This window comes from Zootoca vivipara, chromosome 15, assembly GCF_965207765.1.
Source record: "Zootoca vivipara chromosome 15, rZooViv2.hap1.1, whole genome shotgun sequence".
Classification (NCBI taxonomy): Eukaryota; Metazoa; Chordata; class Lepidosauria; order Squamata; family Lacertidae; genus Zootoca; species Zootoca vivipara.
Window position 1 is genome coordinate 6261109 of NC_142598.1, and position 16135 is coordinate 6277243.

Here is a 16135-nt window from a genome sequence, read left to right on the forward strand (position 1 = left end):
CATCTATAGGCCACCTAGAGTGGACTATGAGATGAGCTTTATGTTCATTTCCTCACAAGTACAGCCCTGTTGCTTCCAGTGAGATCCTCCACTATGCGCTTACAAGAACTGCAGCTTTCATACAAAGCTACAGCTAAGTTTACAATGTATTTATAGCCCAAAACATAATTTATTTACTAGAGAAGTAAGGCAAGAACAGAAGGTGTTTTAACTCTAGCCCGACTCACAGAAGTAAGGCAAGATGATTTTCCTAACATGGAGAAAAGTGGGAATAAGAAGCTTAACTATGGGAAAAGTTAGAAGAAAAAGTGGCAGTCTTAAAAGGCAGCCCCCCCCCCACGCAATCTTACATGGAAGTAGCACTCCCTAAGCTCTGTGGTACTTCTTTCTGACTAAACATCCATGGGAGCTGTAAGTTGAATATAAACCAGAAGTTCGCAGGACCAGAATAAAATGCAGGAAAGAACTAGGCTCATTCATAAAGAAGCTGAAAGAAAAACATCCCACAATTTTGCATATGCACAAATGAACCACAATCCTGGATTTTATCCTAAGCTCTTAATGAGGAATACTAGGTGAGAGGCACAGAAGGAAAAATCTGCCAAATTTTTCAGTTTCTTGCTACAGCTTCATTGTGACTATACCAGCGGTAGGCAACCTAAGGCTCGGGGGCCAGATGCGGCCCAATCGCCTTCTTAATCCGGCCTGCGGATGACCCGGCAATCAGCATATTTTTACATGAGTAGGATGTGCCCTTTTATTTAAAATGCATCTCTGGGTTATTTCTGGGGCCTGCCTGGTGTTTTTTAGAATGTGTGCTTTTATTTAAAATGCATCTCTGGGTTATTTGTGGGGCATAAGAATTCGTTCATTCCCCCCCCCAAAAAAAATAGTCCGGCCCACCCACATGGTCTGAGGGACGGTGGAACGGCCCGTGGCTGAAAAAGGTTGCTGACCCCTGGACTATACCATCCAGAGTAACTTAAAAATATACATAATGCGACAATCTGATGCACATTCACCTGGGAACAGGCCTTTTGTCAACTCTGTGAAACTTACTTTTGAATAAACATGCCTAGGCTCATGCTGTACAAATGCCTGTCAGTATTGCTGTTAATTTCTTTCCAATTATTGACACCAAAACATCTCCCAAAGTTACTTTAAGTTAAAACAAACAAACAAACAAACACTTCACTAAAGCTGGTGTGCTTAGATGTTCCTTGATGATGCCCTGCGCCAGGAGGACCCTCTGGGAGAAGTGGTATTCCATATCACACCATCATCTCTTGTGAACTGCCCTGAGACCTCCAGGTATAGGGCAGTGTATAAGTTGGAAGAAGGAGGAGGAGGAGGAGGAGGAGAGGGAGGAGGAGGAGGAGGTGCATGATTTGTGGTGGCCCAAAGCATACTTTTGGAAGCCTTATAATAAGCTGTTGCAGGGGCAATGGAGTAGTGGGCATATTGGGCATATTCCCTATGGGTGGTATCCTGCTGTCATTGACATCCAGGGAAGGGACTGTGAGCAACCCCAGGGAAAGTAGGGTGTTTCTAGGACTAAGGTGAAACTGTGAAGCTCTCTTGTGATTTTTGTTGTTGGGCGCTGCAGTTGTTTAAGACAGTAATCTTGTTATAATACTGAAATGTCATTTTTTGGTACGTTATTATATTTCATATTGTTTTGATATGTTATCATGAAATTGTTTAAAATGCATTATTGTTTCCTTTGTTGTAAGCTGCTTTGAACATGATTTTTTGGGGGGTGGGAAAACGGCATGCAAATAAAAGGAATGGATGGAGGGATGGAGTAGACCAGGGGTCAGCAAACTTTTTCAGACCTTGTGGGGGGCCGGAATATATTTTGGAAAAAAAATATGAACAAATTCCTAAGGCCCACAAATAACCCAGAGATGCATTTTAAATAAAAGGACACATTCTACTCATGTAAAAACACCAGGCAGGCCTCACAAATAACCCAGAGATGCATTTTAAATAAAAGGACACATTCTACTCATGTAAAAACATGCTGATTCCCGGACCGTCCGCGGGCCGGATTTAGAAGGTGATTGGGCAGCATCCGGCCCCTGGGCCTTAGTTTGGAGACCCCTGGAGTAGACACACACATTACCTATTTTTTTGTATGTACCTATTTTTTGTGCCATGCAGCCAAAGGAAGCTCTGGACCAGTCAGAATGCATCGACATCTTGTGAAGTGCACTGCCCATTTGCTTGAGTGTCGGCCCGAAGCACATCTTGGCGGGGGGGACGGACCCCAATTAATTATTTCTAAATATTTTGGCTATTTTTGGTGTTCATGGATGTCCTTGACCATTCCATACACCCGTGGGAAGCTGAGGGCCAGGCAGGATACACCACAGGTTGCAGAGGATCCCCTCCCCATTACCCATTTATTATGTTTATGGGGCCCATCATGCATTTAGGAACATTTTACAAGCATTCTACTTTGGACTGAATAACCTTATTGCTGTGCTTGAGGAGGGGAGTCCCATGACCACGAGAATTCATAGCATGAGTTAACCCAAGCTTTATTTCTGGGGCTCAGGGCCATATAAACTTTGCTTTTCATGTTGAGGGACCAGTGTACTTTCGAAATCTCGAACAAATAAGCAACTGGGAACCAACTTCAGCAACGTGTTCAAACGCAGAAGAGGAAGTGGGGCTGGGTGTGTGTGAAACCTGCCCATATTCTATTTAATCTCATTCTTTTGAGATGGGCCCCTCCCCCAGCCTCGGAAACGGCCAATATGCCTCTTTTAGGCACTGAGCCTCTGTTGTTTTTGTTATTGTGGTTGTTGTGGCGCCCCGGCGCCCTCCAGCCCCTCAGCTCCGCTTTCCTCCTTCCCACAATCCCCAGTCCGGGGACGCCTTTCTCAAAATGGAGGCGAAGGTTCATTTCGGTCGCCGCCCATCTTCCCGCCTCCGCGCTGCTTCCGTCCAATGGCGCTGCGGGATCCTGCGGTCCATTGCTTGGTCTCCGAGCAGCGATTGGTGCGCTTGGCGGGCGGAAGTGGGGCGATGTGGACTGAAATGAAAAGGCGCGAGGAGCGCAGCGACATTGAGCGGCTATGGCGGCCTCGGAGGCGGCGAAGTGAGTGCTGTTTATTTGCCACTTATTCCCAAGAAATAGGGATAATTTTTTTTTTAAAAAAATAGTAATATATACATGCTTTGGTTTCTCTTCAGCTGGTATAAATCTTAGGGTATTTTTAATCTTGTTTTACTGTATTGCACGCGTAACGCACTAAATTTTAAAAGTCCATATAATCTCGAGAAGGTTAACAGCTAGGGACCGGTTTACCTACGAGGTCGCCTAAAACCACCATTTATACATCAAAGCAGACTCGTTTAGGAGAGCGGCGGTGTCCCCCCCCCCTTTGCACATAACTGTTTCGTTGGGCATTGAAGGAAGAATGGTTTTCATTTGTATACAGTACTATATATATATATATATATATATATATATATATATATATATATATATATATATATATATGTGGCACATGTACGTATCTTTGGACCAGCTTGCTTGCGAGGTCGGCAGGCCCTCCCTGTGCCCACTCAACCGCTCTGAATTGGGGCTACTGGCACTACAGCAGGTGCCACATAATACTCATTTTATGCACTTGAACTCGATCCTTTAGTTTGGCAGTGCCTACACTTCGAAACTCCCTGCCTATTGAGATCAAGCAGGTGCCTTCACTGTTTACTTTTCAGTACCTGCTAAAAACATTATTCTGTATTTCCGTAGTTTCTACTGCTGCATTTGCTTGAAAACATTCTAATTGCAGGGGGTTAGACTAGGTCAGGCACCCCCAAACTTGCGGCCCTCCAGATGTTTTGGACTACAATTTCCATCATCCCCGACCACTGGTCCTGTTCGCTAGGGATCATGGGAGTTGTAGGCCAAAACATCTGGAGGGCCGCAGTTTGGGGATGCCTGGACTAGGTGATCTGCAGGTCCTTTCCAACTCTGCAATTCTATGAATTTTCCACAGGCACTTGGGTGTTCCTTGAAAGTTCAGGGGATTGTTTGCTTATAAAAGTACATGCCTCCATCTCATAAAACAGCTCAACAATACGTATAACAAGTGAAATGTAAAACGCCATTTAAAAACCAGTACAAAATAATCATTAATCAAGAACATCTTAAACAGCAGCATAGGCTTGACAGGTTCCTCAGTGAGGCAGTGAAACAGCAGGCGAGTTTCCCTGTATAGAACAACTTTCTCGTCACTTCTGACCACCTGAACAGCTGTACTTATTTATTTTATTGCATTTATATCCCGCATTTTTTCTGCAAGGACCTTGGTGTATATGGTTCTCCATCCCATTTAATCCCCATAGCAACCCTTTGAGGTGGGTCGGGTTTCATGATTGTGGGGATTTGAACCCTTGTCTCCCAGATCCTACCCAGTCCAACACTTTAACTATTATACCACACTGGTGTTAGGTGTGTTCAAGGTGTTGTTCCCTGTTTGCATAGAGCAACTCTGAACGCTGGTTAGCCTGGCAAATATCCCAGCTGAGCTGGATGTATGCCCTTGGCGTGGGCATCTTGTGACCTCCAGCTGTTGAACTACAACTCCCATTAGCCTCAGTCAGTGTAGCCAGTGGTCAGGAATGATGGGAGTTTGTCATCCAACAACATCTGCAGGGCCCACATTTGCCCACCCTGGACTAGGTAAGAATATGACCTTCCTTGAGTCTTTCACCAGTATGGAGGGTCGTCACGCAGCTGAAATGCTTCCTGGGACATAATAAAGTTTTGAAAGGTGCTCTTTTAGTTTCTTGATATTATGGTTTCTTCATGTCCTCCTTAGGCTTCTTGCTTGGGTGAAGGACGCAATCGCCTTTGAGAGCCAAGCCCAATATGGGTTGGAGGATGACCTACCACCTCAGGTTTTGCTTGAGCATGCTGTGGTGAGTAGTAGTCCTTTTTTCCTTTTGAGGGGATGCTGGCTTTAGTCCTGGCTGGCTCAACGGGCGGAGAGCTCCCAGGGTGCTGACTTGAACCCTGCTTTTGGTGCGTGTTTTCCAGAGCACCAGGCACGCCCATAAGTTTATGGTGATGCAGCTGCAAGTGTTGAAGTTCTTTCTGGATTTCCTTGATTCTGGGCTTTGCGTTGAGAACGCCTCCGAATCTTCTGTTCGTGAGTATGCATTCTGCACAAGTCACAGTTTTCTATGTGTCCAAACTAATGAGGGTGTAGCGTGAATCAAAGTATCTCTAGTTTGCCCATACCTAATAGGTATGGTCAAACAAGAAGTGAAAAAAAAGGATTAGAAGATATTTTTGTATTCAGTAGCGGCAGCAAGAATTTTAATCGCTAAATTATGGAAAACCCAGGAAGTCCCTACGATTAGAGATTGGCAAGAGAAATTAATTACTTATATTGATCTGGCCAAATTGACAAATTCGATAAGGGGTGGTTCAAATAAAAAGTTTAATAACAATTGGGAAAAATTCGGAATATATCTGAAAGAACTTGGGTTTAAAATGAATATTTTGTAGAATTCCCAGAAGGAAAGTAAATGGATGCAGTGGGAAAGTTAAAAACTTTGAAGCCAGGGAGGAAGAGAAGGGGAAGTCAATCGGGATAAGATGATATGAATTTGGATATTGAAATGAAGATATAGAAGCTAGACCGATAAATATGGTAGAAGATAGGAAAGTTTTATTTGAATGTTTATGATTGTTTATTTGTATATTTTTTGGCTGTTGTGTATTTTCTGTTGGAATTTTAGTTGACTGTTTTGTTTTATAATTATTTTAAATTCAATAAAGGTCATTTTAAATAATAATAATAATAATAATAATAATAATAATAATAAACAAAGTATCTCTAGTTTGCATATTAATTTTAAAAAATAGCCTTGCATTGTGGATTGCTTAGTGTAGTTAAACCTGTTTTTGTATTGACTCCCATGGAATTGTGCCATAGCGTTGCACCACTGCTTTTTCTCCTTGCCATATACAACCTTAAACTGTTTCCAGGGCCAAAATAGGGGGGCAACTTACCTGTGACCCTCCAGATGTTGCTGGACTACAACTCCCATCATCATCCATGCTGGCAGGTGCTGATGGGAGTTGTAGTCCAAAGCATCCAGAGCGTGCCACGTTGGCCACCCCTGGATTAGGAAATGGGGTTTTTATTTTTTCATTTATTAATTTAAATTTTTAAATTTAATTTTTAAAAATCTTTATATTTTTATAAACTGTCTTGCATTTAATTTTCCACAAAATAAAATAAAAATAAATGCAAAGGAGGAAATGGCTTTTACCGGTATAAACTCCCCAGAAAACATTCTGTGCTTTCAGTCCAAGAGTCCAAGCTGAGCAGTGCTGAAGTGTGCTCTGTGGAGCTACATTTCTTCAGCTGGTGTCTGGTGGGTGTATTGGGCAAGCTGGTTTAATGAACATCAGCCCTTGTTCCCTGGAGAGTTTATTTTTTTTTTATTGTGGCTGGTCATAGTGTGGGTTGGAAACTTCTACTTCTGGTATTTTGAGAAACTCGGTGAAACGACTGGGGCACATGTACCACCTCTACTGTCTCCGAGGCTGATCTTGGGCTCCCCACCTCCCCGGCCCCTTCTCTTGCAGGAGAGGAGGTGGCCGAAGCGAAGCAGGAGTGGAAGAAGCTCAAAGCTGAGTACCAACAACAAGTGGAGAGCATCAAGAAGGATGTGCCACAATTGCTGCTCAAGCTGGAGCAGGCGCGGAACCGAGCTCAGCTCTTGGAAGAAGCTCTGCAGCGCTACCAAGACAAGGTGCTTTGCTGATTTGCGGGTGGTGATGGGGAGCCTGGGATGGAGTTGTCCCCCTGTTTTCTGATTATAGCAAGAGTGGCGAGCCTGTGGCTCTTGAGATGTTTCCAGACGTCAGCTCCCATGGCTCAGGAATGGTGGGAGCTCTAACACAACCAGACCTAGAGGCCCAGAGATTTCCTGGCCTTGGATTAAAGCAAGCTGCCCGTAGACAAGATGCTAAAGCCAGGGTGGCCTAGACATCTCACCCTCCAGAATTTTGGAGGTCGAAGGAGGGGAGGGCAAAAACCCTTACAAAGATTCAGGCAGCACATTTGGTGGAGGGAAGCTTAAAAAGTAATTATTAGCATTAGTATTATTAAATTTGTATACACCCTTCGTAGATCTCAGGGTGGTTCACAACATAAAATTACAATATAACGCCCCCAAAAGTGCATAACATAAATGAGAACAAAAATAAACCAATAATCCCCGCTTCCACGTTTGGAAAATGCCCTGGGGTGCCCCTGCAGCCCCCGAACTCCGAGCATCCTCTGGTATGCGCACCTCTGGAAAAGGCATTTCCCTTCTCCAGTGCGCTTCAGCGACATATATCAAATGATATATGCACACTAATCTTCTAGCATAACACAGCAAGAAGACATTGTAGAGCTAATCTACATATTTATTTACACACTATGTACAGACAAAGGATTCATGGCGTCCTCTCCCTGCAGCTCCGAGAGACGAACAGGTCACAAGTAAAAGCAAAGTACAGTACAAATAGTACACACAACGGAAGAGATAAGACTGTCTTCCGTTCCCACACTCTTCTCAGACAGGCATGTGATTGACAGCAATCTCATCTGCAATATCGGAGGCGTGAAATACTAACACCCACATAGGATTCTTATCTCATTATGCATGATCAAGCTTTCTTTAGCGCCTCAGGCCTTGCTTCCCCCCCCCCCGCAGGACCAATTGCAGTCATCAGCAGTCGTTAACAGCCATCAACAGGTTTACCACTCCCATCAGCCCATCACCCATTCCCACCCACCCCTACCACCCTCTGTATATACATAAGGGTCGGACTCTTCTGTTTCAAGTGTATCTGAAGAAGTGTGCATGCACACGAAAGCTCATACCAAAATAAAAACTTAGTTGGTCTTTAAGGTGCTACTGAAGGAATTTTTTTTATTTTGCTTCGACTCAGACCAACACGGCTACCTACCTGTAACACCCACAACACATTTAAAAGGGCATCAGATTTATCTCTTACAAGGTGGCGAGGTTAGTGGAGAAAACATAGAAGCAAAGGGGGCACCTGACAGAGATCTTAGCAGTTCTGCTGCTGCCTGCTTTTGAAATGTGTGCCCAGAATGTTTCTGGAACCGATGCTGTGTTTTGGAATGGTTGGCTTTACTTTGCTTTGAACTTTCACACTAAATAATGGAAAATAAAAGAAATCACTCCCCCCGCCCTGCATTATCAGCCAAAAGACAAAGGCTTTCACATTTCCACATCTTTGCTAAGGAATAAGGCTGTGTAAACACCTTACGTTTAAAAGACATTACTCCTCTCAAAAAACTAGGAGCTGTAGTTTGCTGATGGTGCTAGAAATTGTAGCCCTGCGAGGAATCAACTACAGTTCCCAGGATTTTTGGGGGGAAGTCACATGCTTTGTGTGGTGTGTCCACAGTCTAAATGACCTTTGCAGGACCTATTAGCTGAAAGATACTGGTCATGGCAACATTGAACTGTGATTATGCTTAAATGTTTTAAGGTGCTTTAAAATGTTTTGAAAAGCTTTTAGATTTTTTTTTTAATGTTCCAAAATATTATATACACAATTGTTTCAATTTTTTGATATTTTGTGCCTTTGGGGAGGAGGAGGGGCAAGATAGAAATTTTATAAAGTAACATTAAATCATAGAATTGAAGAGTTGGACGGGACCCCATGGGTCCTCTAGTCTAGGGGTTGGCAAGGTTTACCTTGCCTGGGCTGGTTCACTCCAGCAGAGATCCCTTCGTGGGCCGCATTGTGTGCGCGCCCACGATTGATTTCCGGCGCTGCAGAAGGGAGTGGTTTAGCGCAGCGCTGGGACTCGCCGAGCGGGTGGCTCGGTTCGGGGGCGGCTCGGGGGCTGTGGCCCATGGGCCTTAGGTTGCCTACCCCTGCTCTAGTCCAACCACCTGCAATGCAGGAATCTCAATGATAGATGGCCATCCAGTCTCTCCTTAAAAGCCTCCAAGGAAGGAGAGTCCACAACCTCCCGAGGTTCCGCTGTCGAACAGCTCTTACTGTCAGAAAGTTCTTCCTTATGTTTAGTTGGGATTTCCTTTCTTGCAACCTGAAAAATTAAATAACATGGTCTTCATGGCCAGTCCCCATTGATAGCCTTTATCCTCCATGAGTTTGTCTGGTCCTCCTTTAAAGCCATCCACGTTGACAACACCTGGTAGCAAATTCTGTAGTTTAACCATATGCTGTGTTCATTGGGTTAAAATTCAAGGAGCCCCTTAGTAGCCAAAGTATCATAATGGGGAGTGGGATGGAGTACACCTTCCCTTTGTTTATATGTCCCACCAGGGGTAATGCGTGTCTGTAAGCCCAACCAACAGTGTACATTGATAAGGTGTAGGTTGTGACCCAGCCATTTGGGATTCCTGCACTTACTTCCATTTTGTGTTTCCCTTGTAGAAACTGGAGATGGAGGAGAAGGCGAGGAGCGCTCAGATCAGGCGGCAGAAGGAGCAGGTGGGGCTGACGGGGCAAGTGAACTAGATCTGAACTGGTCCAGAGTGGGGATAGGAGCCGGTTGAGTCCCTTGGCTTGATCCTGGTTGCTTCTCCCCCGGCAGGACGCCTTGTGTGAGCAGCAGCAGCGGCTGGACGAGCGCATGGTGGAGCTGCGAGGCAGTCTGCAGGTGCAGTGCGAGGAGCTGCAGCACCTGCGGAGGGAGCTAGAGGAAGAAGAGCGCCAGGCCTGCGCTTGGCAGGAGGAGGTCCAGAGGTGAGAGCGCTGGTTCCGACTGCGGGGAACGGAATCTGAAATGTGCCCAAGATTGCACTTGTGACTTGGAATAACGGCCACCCCCTGATTCCATATCTGCAGTTGGGGCAGGATATGCACAGCTACCCCACCACTGAAACTTAACGTTCTGCTTATGCGGGGAAAGATGCATGCTTGCAAGTGTGTGGGCCTTGCCCCTTTTCAGCTGGGCAGCCAGAGGGGTGGCTGAGAAATTCTGGGGTGTCCTTTGTAGGTGTGTGCAGCTCCCTGTAACTAATGGTGGTTGATTCAAACTATACACAATAAGGGAATCGTGCTAATTTCTATAATCCACAAGAGACTGCAGGTTACCTGGTGCAGAGTTCAGATTTTGTCTGTCTGGAGTACTCATTGCCTTATTTTATAAAGGTAAAGGGACCCCTGACCATTAGGTCCAGTCGTGACCGACTCTGGGGTTGTGCGCTAATCTCGCATTATTGGCTGAGGGAGCCGGCGTATAGCTTCCAGGTCATGTGGCCAGCATGACAAAGCCGCTTCTGGAAAACCAGAGCAGCACATGGAAACGCCGTTTACCTTCCCGCTGTAGCGGTTCCTATTTATCTACTTGCATTTTGACGTGCTTTTGAACTGCTAGGTTGGCAGGAGCTGGGACCAAGCAATGGGAGCTCACCCCGTCACAGGGATTCGAACCGCCGACCTTCTGATCAGCAAGCCCTAGGCTCTGGTTTAACCACAGCACCACCTGGGTCTGCCTTATTTTATAGTATGGGTTAAAATCTTCAGTCTTAAGGCTGCCTTTAAAGGGTTGGGGTGGGAGGAAGGAGAGGAATCCAGCCCTTCACTACTCCAGCCACCACCCAGACTGCTCCACCATGAGTGTTGTTGGAGATGTGCCTTCAGGTTTCCTCCTTTTCGTTGCCCTGCCCTGGGCTTGTTCATTGTCTGCAGGATCTCTGACTTCCGGTCCCTTTTGGAGACTTTGCAAGGGGTCAGATTGCTTTCTGAATCAAAAAGTGACCTGGAGTTTGAGCTGATCTGCCCGGCCCAGCCGGGGGCTGCCACTCCCCACGCCCTGAAGCTGCGCTTGCACTGGAGGGATAATGGCAGTGTCACGCTGCAGGTGAGTCAGAGCAAGAATCGAGTTCTGGTCTGGATCGGAGTGCTCAGACCGCTGATCGGATCTCCTTTACCCGTGCAGAGCCACAGCCCTTTCTTCTCTCCCTCTTTGGTGCTTCCCGAAGGCACTTGTGGCAACATCAAAGCCATCATCCTGGAGTTGCAGAATGGTTACTTCCAGCAAGCACAACTTCTGGCTGAGATCGAGTTGCTGCACAGCAGGTGAGCTTCCTTGCTTTTGTATAGCTTTTGTAGAGCCGTTTGGGGCCTCGAGTTCAGAGTTGAGTTGAAGTTTTTCTGTCTTTACACAGAGAGGAAGTTGCAGGGGCAGGTGTAGCTCAGCACCAGAGACCTTGCTTTGATTTATTTCCTGGCTTCTCCAGTTTGGAGCATGCAGGGGGGCGGTGCAGAGACCCATTGCCAAATGAAGTGGGGTTGGATTGGCCAGTGTTCGTGAGATGCATTGCCTTCACAGGGGCTCCGAAACTGCCTTGGCAAGCCTGCTAATTTATCTGTTCAAATTGATTTCATTTATTTATTTATAAATTTATGCCCTCATATTTTGTCAAGAATAAACGCAAAGCAGTTTATAAAAAATATAGATAATACATATCAAACACAAGAAAAGCAGCTCACGTCACTAAAATCAATTTTGCGTGTTGAATTCAAAAGCATAACCAAATACGGTAGCTTTCAATACTAGGACTGAGTTTCCGAATGTATGAGGAAGAACTATTAAGATGATAACTAGGAATAGTGATGTTTATCTTTCTGTGTCTTTATCGAGGATTTTATAATGTGGAGTGAGGAACTGATTGTTTTGCAATCAGAGATGTATGCTTTATTGTTGGCAGTACATCTTTGGGTGTACTGAACTGTGTAAAATTTATATATGATAATAATACTGGCTTGTGTCCAATATTGGTTTCTACTCAGAGTTGGTCCATTGAAAGGAATGGACATGGCTAATTTCAGCAGCTCTGCTCTGAGTAGAAATTTAGTTGGGTGCAACTGAGCTGTATTAATTTGTGAAATTGCTTTGAGATACTCATACTTCAGTGGAAGCAGTTCATAAATAAGTAAAACTGACATACTCAAAATAGCAGGATAATATAATTCAATATAAAAGCAGGGGGTGTAACTTTTCACCCACACTGCAAGGTTTTAATAGCCTGCCTGAAGCTTGAGAGAGAGGGGCTGGTTTAACCTTTTCCAGGAGGGGAGCTAACAGCATGAGTGCTGCAGAGAGAAAGGTTGGCGTTGTTAAGGCTAAAGTGCACATTGCTCTGTTTCTTGGCCAGCTTCTTGTGAATACGTCCCTTCACAGTGATGTGAAATCAACACTCCTCTGATCATTTGATTGCTTCTTCTTTCTTCGGCGATCACTCGTAGCCGAGTAAAATTGTCTTCCATGAACACGGTTTTAACAACGAGTCTGTAAGTGACTGTGGAGGCCAATTCTGGATCCACACGTCCTTCCACAGTGGGGAAATACCATAGGTTTCTGGGAGGGAGTTGATCATGGTGTGGATTTGCCAAACGTGCCTTCCTCATAGCACGTTTCTCCCTTTCATCCTGAGTTCGAGCGTCTTCCAAGCCCATGACGCCTTTGGTCTCCAGTTGGAGAGCTCGCAGGCCAGTGTTTCCCAGCTGTCGGTGTTTATTTTTAAAGATTTGCCCTGAGAGAGTCTTTAAACCTCTTTTGTTGACCACCAGCATTACGCTTTCCATTTTAAAGTTTGGAATAGAGTAGTTGCTTTGGAAGACGATAATCAGGCATCCGCACAACATGTCCAGTCCAATGAAGTGGATGTTGAACAATCATTGCTTCAACACTGGTGATCTTTGCTTCTTCCATTAGTATGTCTGCATTGATGTGGCTGTTAAGAAACACCTGTATTGATGAGTCTTCAGACCCCAATTGGGATCTTATCTTTGTCAGAAACTCAGGTGGTCTTCTTAACCAAGCCACTCTCTCACCTCTTCACTGCTCCTCTGGCTGGTTCTAAAGACAACTGAGAACGCTTGGAGCACTGAGAGTGTGTGTTTGGATGAAAGCAAAGCTGGAAAAGAAAGGAACGAAAGCTGTAAGATGCCCTCCACCCCCAAAACATCTGAGCACCTAGAAGATGCTGTTCCCTTTAATCCCTTTTCATACTTGTTTAGGACTATACAGAATAGAGACATGCCAGGGTCTCTGTCCAGTGGGCTCTTAGTAGGGATTGGCAACCTTGGGACTTGGGGTGACCCCTTGCATCAATGAGACCTGGCTCTCTTGTGCTTGCTAGCAGTCACTTAGGCATTGACCTGCCCTGTTCTTGGAGAACTGCCTGGCCTCTATGTGCAGGGGGGATTGCTGCTTTCAGGGGAATGCTCCCCCCCCCCATTTTGGAAGGAGGTTGTATTTCCGTCTCCCTGCCAGCCATTGCTGATGCCTTAACCTCTGCTCCTCCCTCTGCAGTTTTGCTGTTGATTGGCAGCAAGAGAAAAGGATTCTGAGTTACCTGAAGCCCAGCTCCACTTGTAACCTCTATGTGGAGCCAGGATACCCAGCCAGCGGTGGCATCTCCCTCTGCTCAGTGAAGGGTCAACATGGCACAGTTGACGCAACTTCCTATAAGGTTAGTGCTGGGTGGGTGGTGATCTAGAATGGGGGTAAATGAAACAGCAAGAATTAAGACTGAGGAGAGGCGGCTGTTAAACTCTTCGATCCTCTCGTGCCCAGCTGTCCCACTTTTTTCTGTTCTACTGCCTTCTGGCTAGAGATCTATTTGGGGTAGCAAAGTGGGCACCAAACATTGGGGATGTGCATGGAGGTGCACCTGTAAAGAGAAACTGTGGGTCAGTGCTTCTGCCCATGCTCATTCTTGACCCTTTGCTTCCAGCCCTATTAAGCATAGATGCACTTGCTCCCTAGGTTGTTAGGCATTCAAATAGAAATGAGGGTGGGATTTGTAAAATGGCTGCTGATGTCCCAAAGGAATGGAGTGCTCCTAGGCAGGCCCGTCTTAACCACATCGAGCGCCGTGGCGCAAAGGTCCCTCCGCCGCCCCCCAATTCACCGCGGACGCAGAGGAGGGACATGGCATGGGCTGAGGGTGGGCCGGGCTCAGGGGCGCCGCAGCGGGTGGGCCGGGCTGCTTGGTTGTCCTCCGGGGCGCCGGCGCCGCCCCTCCTCCTGCGCGGAGGCCTCTGCTGGGGTGTGTGTGCCGCGCAGCACCCGGCCTCTTGTTCTCCCCATGCCCCCGACCCGACCCGCCAGGCTGAGGCTGGGACTCGAACCCATGGCGGATGGGCGGGCGGGAGGCAAGGAGCAGGGTGAGCGGGAGGGTGGCCAGGTTGTCTGGCGGGCGCAGCGTGGTGCCCCCTGGTGGCCTGGCGCATTGCGCCACCCAGCCTTGCCTTAGGGCCGGACCTGCTCCTAGGCAATTCCTAGGGGGAGCAAGTGTTTTGGGGGAGAGGGGCCTCTTTCTGGGTGAAAGGCTAAAGGTCCCTCATCTATAGGCTTTTGCTTTCTTCCTTCCTTCTCTGTTTTCTGGCTGTAACCCTCCATCTCATGTTAAAAGTGACTCAAAAGGACACTGCAGTGGGGTCTCAGAGGCATGAGATGCTTTTATGCAATTGGCAGTGCCCTTATCTTTGATTTAAGTTGTGGCATAAAATTCTCAGTAGCCTGCCCTGCACCAGTTGGACAAGATGCTCAGATTCCTGGGCATCCATTTCCTAGGAGCTCCTTGTGGTTTCCTGAGCCCTGGCCACGATGCACTAAACTTCTTTCTTTCTGGCAGCCCCCTCAGGAGAGACCTTCGCTGCGGGACTGGCTGGAATATCTCAGTGCCGTGGACTTCAACGCTCCTTTCCTTGCCTGAGCATCTGCTGGTCCCTCTGCCTATGCAGGGTGAAGAATGGTTTGGGACTAGAACCTTGCTCAGGAGCTGTTCTCCTTGCCTATATCCCGGGGAAGGAGAAGAGACTTAACCAGGGACAGCTGCATTCTCCTTTCTTGTGCTGGCCCGTTTCAGTCTCTCCCTCCTCAACCCCTGGTCAGTTTTGATTTCTTTGTCTTGAGTGGATCTTCCTCTTCTACATTTCAAGCCCCCTCTCATCCTTACATGTGTTTGTGTCTGACTTTACTTCTAAACATTCTGAAACTTTGCTATTTTCTGTTCAATAAAACCCTGCATCAAATTAAAAATTGAGGAATCCTATATACATAATAATGCATCACAGTACTCAGAAGCCTTATTACGAGACACTTTGAAGGCTGACATACAAGATTCAGTGCAAATACCGTATGTTCCGGCATATAAGACAACTGGGCGTATAAGACGACCCCCAGCTTTTCCAGTTAAAATATAGAGTTTCGTATATACTCGCTGTATAAGACTACCCCTCTTCCTACGATTGTCCGTGGGCCGGTCATGCCCGCGCTGCCCATATCCAAAAAATCCGCAGCCCCAGAAATTGCTTCTGCACATATCCGGAAGCTGAAAATCACGACTGGACATGCGCAGAAGCGATTTCTGGCGCCACGCTGCCCATTTCCAAAATGTCCACAGTGCCAGAAATTGCTTCTGCACATGTCCGGAAGCTGAAAATCATGTCTGGACATGCACAGAAGCGATTTTCGGCGCCGCGCTACCCATTTCTAAAATGCCCGCAGCGCCAGAAATTGCTTCTGCAATTGTGTATAAGACGACCTGGCATATGACGATCCCTGAATCTTGAGAAGATATTCCCGGGTTAAAAAGTCGTCTTATACGCCGGAAAATACGGTAATCATTTTTAAAAGGAAAGAAGTGGAATGAAGGATTCACCATTGGAGATATAACTAAATTAGAACAAGAACACAAACGGACTGCAGGTAATAAGAGCTAAAGTAAATGGAAACAGGAAAAAAAGCAGAACTTGAACATTAGAGGTGTGTGTGGGGGAAATATGTAGCCATGCATTACGTGAACCAAAAATACTATTAATTTGGTGATAAGAACTCAATGTGTGCAGATGAGCTGTAGCTCCGTGGCAGAGCAGCTGCTTTGCATCCAGCCCTGGGCATCTCTAGGTCGGGCTGGAAGAGAATCGTGTCTGGAATCCCGGAGAGCTGCCACCAGTCAGTGTGGACAGTACTAAGCCAGGTGGACCGATGCTGTGACCCAGCAACTTCCTATGTGCTTAAAGCAGGCACCTGTTGGTCGGAGGAGTTCTGCATCTTGCCACTTGGTGCCGCTGTTTCACCACGCTTCT

At 46.4% G+C, this 16135-nt stretch overlaps 1 protein-coding gene across 2 annotated transcripts; it reads left to right on the plus strand.

The window, feature by feature from the left end:
- Positions 1-3032: 3032 nt before the first annotated feature.
- Positions 3033-15086, plus strand: ZWINT (ZW10 interacting kinetochore protein). 2 transcript variants are annotated; one of them, XR_015947213.1, is made up of 10 exons: positions 3033-3106; positions 4839-4938; positions 5057-5168; positions 6620-6786; positions 9464-9520; positions 9624-9775; positions 10724-10895; positions 10974-11113; positions 12193-13512; positions 14680-15086. XR_015947213.1 is itself a non-coding variant. In XM_035140819.3 (10 exons), exons 1-10 carry the CDS (start codon positions 3084-3086, stop codon positions 14758-14760), a joined length of 1164 nt encoding a protein of 387 aa, XP_034996710.2. In that variant the 5' UTR covers positions 3033-3083; the 3' UTR covers positions 14761-15086. The 2 variants fall into 2 exon arrangements, 1 of the variants encoding a protein (XP_034996710.2); XM_035140819.3 differs by having other exon boundaries at positions 13353-13512.
- The last annotated feature ends 1049 nt before the right edge of the window (positions 15087-16135 follow it).